General features: G+C 33.7%; 2 protein-coding genes across 2 annotated transcripts; one reads left to right on the forward strand and one right to left on the reverse strand.

Annotated features, from left to right (window-relative positions):
• Nucleotides 1-1,343: 1,343 nt before the first annotated feature.
• Nucleotides 1,344-6,441, forward strand: LOC120211917 (ubiquitin carboxyl-terminal hydrolase 18-like). The gene is made up of 12 exons (XM_039210387.1): nt 1,344-1,501; nt 1,587-1,915; nt 2,884-3,034; nt 3,099-3,187; nt 3,326-3,411; nt 3,491-3,653; nt 3,766-3,889; nt 4,269-4,426; nt 4,583-4,667; nt 4,791-5,003; nt 5,196-5,257; nt 5,537-6,441. The coding sequence occupies exons 2-12, from the start codon at nt 1,665-1,667 to the stop codon at nt 5,919-5,921; spliced, it is 1,767 nt and encodes a 588-aa protein (XP_039066318.1). The 5' UTR covers nt 1,344-1,501; nt 1,587-1,664; the 3' UTR covers nt 5,922-6,441.
• Nucleotides 6,442-8,979: 2,538 nt separating this feature from the next.
• On the reverse strand, nt 8,980-10,042 carry LOC120211981 (B3 domain-containing protein REM5-like). The gene is made up of 4 exons (XM_039210435.1): nt 9,960-10,042; nt 9,509-9,877; nt 9,206-9,443; nt 8,980-9,130 (listed from the first exon to the last, which is right to left on the reverse strand). The coding sequence occupies exons 1-4, from the start codon at nt 10,032-10,034 to the stop codon at nt 9,045-9,047; spliced, it is 768 nt and encodes a 255-aa protein (XP_039066366.1). The 5' UTR covers nt 10,035-10,042; the 3' UTR covers nt 8,980-9,044.
• Nucleotides 10,043-11,399: the final 1,357 nt, after the last annotated feature.

Genomic DNA, 11,399 nt, shown 5'->3' on the forward strand with positions numbered 1-11,399 from the left:
AACCCAACCTAACACGACCCAACCCGAAACAGTAAAAAAATATTTTTATTCAATAAATATAGTGACTTAATTGAAAAAAACTAATATATAAAAGGATATTATTGTAATTATACCTAAATATATAAAGTAAAATTATATTTTTTCGAGTCGGATATTTTTATTCAATAATTGTTCTCTTTAGAAATTACATACATATGCCCTTGTTCATAAAAGATGTTAGAAAAGTGTTTTAGAATATTTATAATAAATATACTAAGTATTGAAATATATATCAGATTTTAAAATAAAAGAAAATTTTATGAATTAAGGTTATTTGAGATCTCTATATTTATAACAAATTATTATTTTTTTATCCGTAAAGATAAATAATTATATTGAATTATATTAAATTTTATCTTTTGTATAATATTTTATTTTCCATTAATCTCATTTTATTTATTTGTCTACTTACAAATTCCTGATTCAAATAAACGTGATATATATATATATAATATTTTTATTTAAATTTAAATAAATAAAATATTATTAATTATTTTAATGTTTAACTAAATAAAAATAGGCTAAATACACTTTTTAATGCTTAAATTATACCTCAAAATACGATTTGGTGCCTAAAGAATTTTTTGCTAACAATAGATGTCTAATGTTTACAACATTACACTTTTAGGTGTATGGACCATAACGACAGTTAAATTTGACTTTTATCTCACACGTGTTAGACATATAAATTTTTAAAAATTATTTTATTAAAAAATTAATATTATAATTTAAAAATATCTCACAAATTTTACATCTTCCTCCGTCGTCTGCCACTGTCAGTCCATGACCATCACCGTTGACACCATCAGAATCGTCTTGCCGTCGCGACCAAAACTCAATCCCTCACCTACCGTGAAACTATGTCGATCGTTGTGAAAAATGCAATAAAGAGTCACCGGATTTCTAGGTTTTTCGTTATTGTTTTCTGATGATTTCGACAGTTATAATCGTCCGTACGTTACACAACCACCAATGTTGAATTTATTATCCTACTCCAAAAAATCCGACCGGTGATAACCCTTCGCCGTTAGCGATAGGGGATGGGAGGGAGAGGGACGATGTGGGGAGGGTTTGATTTTTTTATAATAAAAATTAAAAATATAATATAACACCTAAAAGTGTAACAGAGAAAATTGTAAACATCTAAAAGTGTAACGAAAAAAACGTTAGATACCTATCGTTAACAAAAAATTCTTTAGGTACTCAATTGTATTTTTAATTATAATTTTAGAAACTAAAAATATATTAAGCCAAAAAAATATATAGTATTTACTATTTAAACGTCCCTGATCCCAAACTCTAATTATAAAAGTGAAGGCCGCAACTGTCCTGAGCCTCAGCCTCAGAAACGGCGTGGAAGTAGGCATAAGTAAAGAGGAGCAAAGGGAGGGTTTCAGCATCTTCCCTTCAATTCTTATGTCTCTTTCGTATCAAGCAAGAAATCAAAAATCACTTCTACAAGGTAATTGCATTCAATATGAAATTGATTGTTATTCCATTTATTTTCTAAGGTTTTGCTCATTTTTGTTTGTATTTTGGGTTTTTAGAGTGACAGTGAATTCAATATGAAAATTGGAAGTTGGTAAATATAGATTGATGAAGACCGAACCCTAGGATCGGAGTAGATGCATGTCGGCAGAGTAACGTTGGATACGAATTGGTTCCTGCAATTCATATTAACGCTTTTTGTTCTCGCTTTGGGGGCTCTTCACCTAATCAAGAATACAGCCTCGAGATACTTCGAAGTTGAAGCGGATTTCGATCGTGAATCGACAATGCCTTCCATCCCCATCGACAACAACCGCGTCTCTACCTGCGCCGTTTGCTCCAATCCCGCCCCTAAGAAGTGTTCGCGTTGTAAATCTGTTCGTTATTGGTACGTTAGGCCCCAATATTTACTTTCTTGTGTGATCCGCTTCTTCCGTTATTGCATTTTACGGTGGTTATTACTGTTTTTTTTCATTATTGTCATAGCTGGAGTTTCTTTTAATGAAAGCAAATGAGGAAATTTTGTAATTATTGTTCCTATTTGTTTGTAATTTTTTAATACTCTTCCAATCCCCTCGATTGACCGCATTCTAAAATTTATGTATCGGTCTTACTGGATCCTATATATATTCGGTTTTACATTGAGGTAAGCTTAATTTCTTATGATGATATTTTCTGATATATATTCGGTTTTATGGCGGTCTTACCGGTGATCTGGTATATATTCGATTTTACTATTAAAAAACAAGATAATAATTATTTGATGTTTTCTGATTTATCAGGACGAAATTTGTTTATGCTGGGTTATCCTGGAATTTTGTATATAAAGAAGATAATAATTAGTTTGTATTTTCTGGTTCATAGTATGAGTTTAGAGGGGGGAAAATAATTACTGGGTCCTGGAATTTTGTATAAAAAGGGATAAAAAATATTTTGTATTTTCTGGTTCATAAGCAAGAATTTAGAAACAATTGTTTTTGCTTGGGCTTCCTCGAATTTTGTATATAAAAAGAATAATTATTTGGTATTTTCTGATTTATGGGTAAGAATTTAGAATGGATTGCATTTTTGGGGGTTTCCTAGATTTTTCTTCTTTTCTGTCTGTCAAATTACTGTTGTCCTTAATCTAGGTTGAATCCAGACTTATTTAATACTGACGATGATGTACATAAACTAGTAGCATAGAAAATTTGATGTTGAGATTTTGATCACTTCATCGGTCAACTATACATAACAATGCATGAGATTTTCAAAATTTGCTGTTAGCATGCTAGCGAACAATGACTTTCGAATGTTGTAGTTAATGTACTCATCAGTTGAATGGTTTGATCTTATTACTTTTACTTTCTTTTTCAGCTCCTTAACTTGCCAGCAGGTGCACTGGAAAGATGAGCATAAGACAAAGTGTAAAGTAAATTCAACACAGACTGCTAACACAAAACCATTTTCAGGAGTTGCTTTGGTTCCTGCCTGTGGAACTTCTAAGATCAGCAAGAAGCCAAGAGAGGTTATTCTTTTGACACTTTTTAAAACCCAATAGAAGTAATTCACATTCTTTCTTTTTTTCCCAGGTTCTTTTCCCATATAATGAGTTTGTAGAACTTTTCAACTGGGAGAAAGTGGCATTCCCTCCATGTGGACTCTTGAATTGCGGGAATAGGTTCATATTTTCCATGCTTTTTATTTCCTTTTATTGGAGTTTTTATTTAAAATGATAGAACTTTTTATTAGACTGGATAAGTTTATGTTTCGTATTTTAATCTTTATTTATTTTTTCATGTTTTTCCTTTCCCTGCAGTTGCTTTGCCAATGTGGTTCTGCAATGCCTTGTATCTACCCGGCCTCTTGTTGCTTACTTGTTGGAGAAAGGGCATCAGAAAGAATGTAAAATTTGAAACTGAACTCTGCTACACTCAAGGTTATTGAACAGCATCTGACCTTTATTGTTATTTCTGTTTTCCAGGCAGACGTAATGATTGGTGTTTTCTATGCGAACTTCAATCTCACGTTGAAAGATCAAGCCAGAGTCAGAATCCATTTTCACCAATTAATATTCTCCCACGGTTGCCTAATATTGGAGGTAACCTTGGCTATGGAAGGCAAGAGGATGCTCACGAATTCATGAGGTTAGCATCTCTCATATTTGTTCCATTTTCTTTTGACACCTTGAAATTAACAAGAGGAAATTTCATACTTCTAGATCTATTTGTAATTATCCATTGCCCTTTATTTTTCCAGGTTTGCTATTGATACAATGCAATCAATTTGCCTTGATGAATTTGGTGGAGAAAAAGCTGTAGATCATAGCTCGCAAGAGACAACCCTTATTCAGCATATATATGGTGGTCATCTGCAGTCTCAGGTGATATATCCTATTGATTTTCTTTCGTTTTTCTATTGAATTTTTGTTATTTGGCATTTTGATAAAGTTACTGTATCGATGATTCTGTTAGGGAACAATGTTTTACAACATTGTGTTTTGAAATTTTGCTTCTTGATTTAGCATCCATCGCCACCCCCCACCCCCCCCAAAAAAAAGAGCACCTATATGAATTGGAAACTCAATGTGAATAAGAGTGTTGCCCCTTAACTGAGTGAAATTTTGTTCATAGTTTGAACATGTTACCATTAAAGGCTATTGATTTTGCCATAATCCTTTATGTAAATCTCATTGCTTGTTTTTCCTCAATGTTTTTGTACACTGATTTCTATTGCTTTATCATCATGTTAAAACCTTGTAGGTGATTTGTTCAAATTGCAATAAGATTTCAAATCAATATGAAAATATGATGGACTTAACTGTTGAAATTAACGGAGATGCTTCATCGCTGGAGGAATGCCTTGAACAATTCACTGTTAAAGAGTGGCTTCATGGGGAAAATATGTACAAATGTGATGGGTATGACTGCTTCTCCTCTACTTGCCCTCAGGATCTATATAGTTTAGCTTGCCTGATCTTAAATGTTTGAGACAGAATTTTAGCTCTATTTTGTATGTTGTTATTGTACATTGATGTGTAACTGTTTGGTTTAACTATAGTGTTTATTCTTTTTAGTTGCAATGATTATGTCAAGGCATGGAAGCGGCTTACTATACGATGGGCTCCAAACATTCTTACAATTGCCTTCAAGAGATTTCAGGTCTTACCTACATCATGCTTGTGTTATTTGTTTGCTTTATCAATGTTGCCGTAGATGCTTCCATTTGGTGTTTATCAAAGTTTTGTCTTACAATCCTGAAATATCTATTGAAAATCTTTGCAGAGTGGCCGTTTTGGAAAACTCAACAAAAGAGTCAGCTTTCCCGAGACATTAGATCTTACCCGTTTTATGAGTGAAGATGGAGATGATACCAATGTATACAATCTTTATGCAGTTGTTGTCCATGTGGATATGCTGAATGCATCCTATTTTGGTCATTACATCTGCTATACCAAAGATTTCAGGGGGAACTGGTATAGAATTGATGATTCTAAGGTATTCACTCTATCATGTCTTTCACCCCATTTCCCTTTTCTGATTGTAAGTGTTGCTGCTATTAAAAAATTTCAGTGTGTCGTCTGCCTTCATTCATCACTACACAGTAGTGGGGTTGACAGAAAGAAAAAAAGAGATTTTAACCTGCATTTTCGGTTTTAATCTCAACTTTTTTTCTGCCTCTTTTCCCAGGTCATGAGGGTTGAACTGGAAGAGGTACTTTCTCAGGGGGCATATATGCTTTTATATAGAAGGTTCATTTTTCTTCCCTCAATAAATTCTGGCACTTAAAGCCGGTTTTGATATTCCTTTCTCTTGTTCAAACCATTGATTTATGGACATAGACATAGTATGGAATACTAAATTGATAAAAGAGGGCATAAATGGTTATTGTCGGTAAAAAAGTGTTAACCTTTGTGAATTTATGGGACCAAGTAAGACATGTATATGAATATTCTCTGTCCTGCTCTTTGCGTGTGAATTTATGGCTTTTGTTTGTTTAATCATCTTTACAAGTGCTCCTGTTTTTGCAGGGTTTCTTTACGCCCGTCATGTCTTAGAACTTCGGGATCTCAGGGGAAAGATGAACAGAAATCAATGAAAGCCGATGTTGAACATCTTCCCTTGAAAGAAATTCAGTTTGTACCTGAAAATGAGTCTATTACTTCTCCAAGTCTTCCTCCGTCCCCGTTATCGAATGGTAGTTTGCATTCAGAAATTCCTGGACTTAAAGTCGAGTCATCTACAGGAAATGATGCTATTGATCAACGTCAGGATGCTGTTGTGGTTCAGTTCAAGTCAAATGCATCACTTCCTAAGGAACTTTCCCTCTGTGAAAACAATTCCACTTTCCAGAATAATTCAGAAGTTATCAGAATAGATGGCGACGATACAGATATGGTTCCGGAGAATATATGAATAAGGGTGGTACTCAGCCAACTCCGAAGATCTGTTCGTTGCAACCAACTCCGAAGCTCCAAATCCCGAAAGCACGAACCTGGTTGATGATGCAGGGGAACGCTCATCATCTCTGAAAGAAATAAAAAACTCCCAGTTAGATTCGCCGGTAGCAGTAGATCATGTGGTGCAAGATTCTGAAGACATTGATATGGCCATTTCCAAATCAAGTTCATCTTCTACCCGACCATTACAACAGTAGTTTTTAATTCCTGGACGACACATCTCCAGCTCGAAACGCAGGCTTGAAGTTCGAATCGACCTTATCGTTTCGAGAGAGCTGAAACACAGCCTGGTGATTAGCCGTTGCAGTAATTGGGTAATTATTTTTTTCACATATATATCATTGAAAGAAATGGATGAAAATGTCTAGCATCGATCAAATTCCATTGTACCAAATTTTAGATGGCCCGTAACCATTTTAGGTTTGACACTGGTGGTGGAAGATGGGTTAAAATTAGTTTTAGTTGCTAGGGGTGTTCATTTTTTCGAATTAACCGATCGAACCGAATTAGTTCGGTTAACGGTTAATAAAATTTTTAGAATTCGGTTAACGGTTAATTCGGTTCGAAATCGGTTAATTAATCGAATTAACCGAAATTAAATTTTAAATATATTATATATAACATATGGGCTCAATTCAAATCATTTAAAATCTAATTAATAATTTAAGATCTAATAACTTTTAAACCTAAATCAATATTAATTAATTAAAAAATTTATATAAAATTTTTATTTTATAATTATATATTATTTAAATTAATTGTAAATTATTTTTTTAAATTAAAAAATATTTAATTTTTATAATTCGGTAGGCCACCTTCTCTTCTGTGCTCCCCCGTGTGAATGTAATGCTCTCCCCTTTTAATTGTTTTCTTTTTTAATATTTTTCACCCCATAATATGCTGCCCTCTATTTTTATGTACTCCTCGGTTATCAATTTTTTTTGCCTTATTTGTATAAGGTATGGGCACCGGACACGAGATGAGCAGGTGAAGCATGGGCAAAAGTGTATAGTAGAGCATAGCCCGTGGAAAACGATGTTAAAAACATTGTTCTTTGTCTTGTGTTTTGAGCCCTCCATCACCCCATATCCTATTCGTTTATAATATGAAGGAACAAGATACTAGGCATTAACACAACTATGGATTGTCCCAAAAAAAACTTAAAATGAATCATTATTCAATAATTCTTAGTGCTATGGTAGTTAATTATTTGGTGGTTTTCATAGTGATCATACACATGCATGATGCATGCAATTATTTTATATATATATTAAGATACTAAGGATAGACACAACTCAAAGACTTGGCCTGTTTTTTTGTTTGTTTTTCAAGTGTCGTGCCTGAAAATTTGTCTACTGCCGTCTAGTTCTTGTTGGAAAGATTGATATTGTTGCTTTTGTTTTGTATATATAATTTTTTGTCAAGCCGATGCTTGAATTTCTGTTTGTTTCTTAGTTCAATTTATGTATAAAAAGTAGACAGTTTCATCTCTTTAATGGAGAGAGTTTTCTTTGATTTTAGAGAAGCAAGTTTGCCACTGATGAAGGTTCCAGTTCAACACCCACATATTGCATGGGTGAGGCAGCAACATGGGGTTACTCTGTAAAATATTCAAGGGACCCTTAAATATAATTATATTAAGAGAGGCCTAATCTATTTAAAACCAAAATCAATATTAATTTATTAAAGTAATATCAAAACTAAATGCAAAATGTTTGAATCAAATTAATTAGATATTATTTATAATTAGATATCATTTAAATTAATTGTAAGTTATTATTTTTAATTAAAAAATATTAAATTCTAAAATTCTAAAAAAAATTCGATTACTTCGAAAATTAACTGAATTAACTGAAATTTATTCGGTTCGGTTAATACTTTCAAAAAAAAGTTCGGTTCGGTTAAAGAAAAAAAGTTCGGTGAATTCGGTTAAAGGTATTTCGGTTCGGTCGGCCACCGTTTTAACTGAATGAACACCTGATTAGTTGCAGAATTCCTTTGCTAATAAAATTTAGGGAAAATTACACGTAGTACTTAAATTATTAGTTTTGGTTTGTTTTAGAACTTAAACTTTCATTTTTTTTTTTCAAAATCATACCTAAAGTTTTAGGTATTAAAATGAGCCAAAATTGATGGTTTAGATTAGGTATGAGTATACGACCCGAACCCGATGGGTTCTTACCCAACCCAATCGGGTTGGGTTTTTAAAAAAAAATGGGTTCGGGTTAAGTCGGGTCGGGTCTGATTTTTTAAAGGTGGTGTTTGGGTCGGATTCGAGTTTATGGTGAAAAATACCCGACCTGATCCGAAAAAAATATAATTGTATTCTTATATATTTAGGAATAATTACAATAATACCCTTTCATATATTATTTTTTCAATTAAATCATTATTTTTAGTGAATAAAAAAATATTTTATATTATTTCGGGTTGGGTCGGGTTTAGGTCGGGTGGAGGGTATATATTATGCGGGTCGGGTTGGATTTCGAGTGTAGGAGTCATTGTTTTCGGGTCGGGTGGACCAAAAATCCGACCCAACCCGACCTATGCCTATCCCTAGTTTAGATATTAAATGTGTTAAGTTTTTAACGGTGTGATACTAAAGTGAAATAAAAACTAAATGTTAGGTATGGTTTTAAAAAAATGAAAGTTTAGGTACTAAAATAGACTAAAATTGATAGTTTAGGTATTAAATGTGTAATTACCCTAAAATTTAAGCACATGGCTTGAATTCCTTTGCCATGGTTGGGTTCTTTTGTAGTTTTAGAAAAAATTAAATTGATAGTGATAAAAATGGTGGCTAACATCAATATGCATGACTGTTCCATTTCTAATTTTACGTCAAAGTGAACAAAAAGAAAATATGAGCAAGTCGAAAATTCATACAGTAAATTAAAAAATTTTAATCTTTAGTAAGAGGTTGAAGAAACTTGATTGATGTAATTTGTAATTTACCCAATAAATATTGAGATTTAAGCCAAAATTTCACTTGCTCACCTATCTGCTTACATTACACTACAGATTTCACTGCCTTTTACTAGAAACTGCATACAAAAAGAGAAAGGGGTCGCTATTCATTCTAAAAATATATGGTCCGTCCTGAGCAACCAGCGTTGGAAGCAGGGTAATTTGCCATACCTTTGTCATCTTCATCGTCTTCAACCTCTGCAAAAAGAGGAACAATGAGATAAACCAAATCCCATATATGAAATGCAGAATGAAAACACTAAAAGTACATACTGTGAAGTTTAAACACAGGCATGGTTCCATTTCCAATGAGCTCGATCACAACACAATCCATTGCCTTAAGGTTATTTCCGATGCAGATGTTTCTCCAACCGCATCCAATATAGACTTGACCATCACTTTCCTTGTGTCCTAGACTCGCCATCCACGACCTTCGTTGTTCATCGACAACAACGATCTCACAAGATCTGCCCATCAGACCATTGAACCTGGCGAATTTTCTCGGAATATTCTGCAGTTTAACGATTTGAGACATGAAAAAGGCCTGAAACTAAGAATCGATTCTATATGCAACATATTTATACTAACCAGCCTGAACCTTTTCATGCAATAATGACTCAAAGTGGCCACAAAATGAGGGCTTCCATGGCCGGACGAAGCGGTCGGACTTCTGGTTTGGTGGTGGTCTTTGGCAAAAACTGGGTATTCTCTTTGGCATGCACTGGTATCAAACACCACTACGTCGAACACCATGTCGCCTCCATATCCGAACAACAAGAAATCCCCGACATGCAAATCGTGGTCTCGGGCGAAGTCTCCCCACCCGTCTTCGAATCTCCGGTCCCTGATCTTCACCGGCCATGTTCTTCCGTGGCTCCTCAGTACGGCTCTCGGACCGTTGGTCTGAGTCTTTAAGTAGTGCTTGAAAAACGCAAGAGGGATCGACTGCAAATCATCATGCATGCATGCACGTTGAGAAAACACAGCGCAGATGCAGATTGAAAAATGGAGAGAAGAGAGGACTTACGAGGTGATTGTGGAAGCCTGGTAAGAGAGGTTGGAAGAAGTGGGGAATTTTTGGAGTAAATTTTGCATTTGACATCTCTGCTTTGAATGCCATCTGACAAGCTTAGTCGCATATCTAAACCCAAATGTCTATCATTATTACTTCCTAAACCTACCCACTTTACCCTATTTAATGTCATTTACTTCGCACCAACCAAGCAATTATTTATCGAGGTTTTGGGTTTGAGTATTAAGAATGACAAGGATGTAAGTTTTTAATGTCAAATGATTGAGAATAGGTTCGAGTATTAAGAATGACAAGGATGTAAGCATCTAATGTCAAATGATTGAGAATTATCTTTGAACAGATAATACATTGTATTTACCTAGATTAATTAAAAAAATATTAGTTACTTCGACTTGAACTTATGCAGAGATATTAATCATAAAATATATGATAAATTACGTGTTTAATACATAAATTATCATATACTAGACACATAATTAACCCTAAAATATAATATTATTTATTTAAAGAGTTCGAGTTTAAACCGACATATATATAAGATATGTGAATGTCGTTATTGAAAAAATATTATATCTCATAACCATCTATACTATTCAATAATGATATTTATTATTAATGTTATTTACTATGAAAATAAGTATTATTTTACTATAATCTGTTTACTTTTATTATAAAATAGAATTTAGAATAAGAATAAAATAGATAATAAATAGGTTTAATATAAAAAAGGACTCAAACTCAAATTACACCATTTTTCTTATTTATGTACCTAAATTATTTTTCGGTCAATTCAAATTCTAATGTTTCCAACATTACACTTTTAAGTGTATGGACTATCAAGGCCGTTAAATTCCGTGGTTAAATAACACAAGTCACCTTTATAAAATTTAATTTTTTTTTTTATAAAAAATACTTAAGAATTTTATGAAATTATAAAAAAAAATCCCTTTGTCACTATCAACCGCCACAATGCCGCTAACCAACCAAAATTCCAACAGCGTGTGACTGCTCAAACACTCAACGATCGAAATCTCATACTCCAACCTCTAGTTGTAAAAAAAACCGACGATAACAGTGAAAATCAACGATAAAATATTTCTTGCATTTACACGACCGTTGGGTGTTTGACCTATTGCGAAAGTAAGACACTTTGGTCGTTGGTGTTGGGACCGTCGGCGCACCCCATGGCGCAACGGAAACAAAACTCGACGGTCTCACCAGCGATCCAAGTACGAAAAACTAAAATCGGGAGGAAGGAATGCGAATACTTACAGCGGGTTCCTTGAAAAACAACAAGGATAACAATGAATACTGGTGGTGTAGATCGATTCAAATCGTAAGACTCCACGAAATCACGTCTCGGCCTCTACTCAATTCACCCGATTGAGAGCAATAATTTTTTCCCCAAAACAGTTTTGAGAAAAAAAACGGCTG

This window comes from Hibiscus syriacus, unplaced genomic scaffold (genome assembly GCF_006381635.1).
Source record: "Hibiscus syriacus cultivar Baekdansim isolate YM2019G1 unplaced genomic scaffold, ASM638163v2 tig00109987_pilon, whole genome shotgun sequence".
Taxonomy (NCBI): Eukaryota; Viridiplantae; Streptophyta; class Magnoliopsida; order Malvales; family Malvaceae; genus Hibiscus; species Hibiscus syriacus.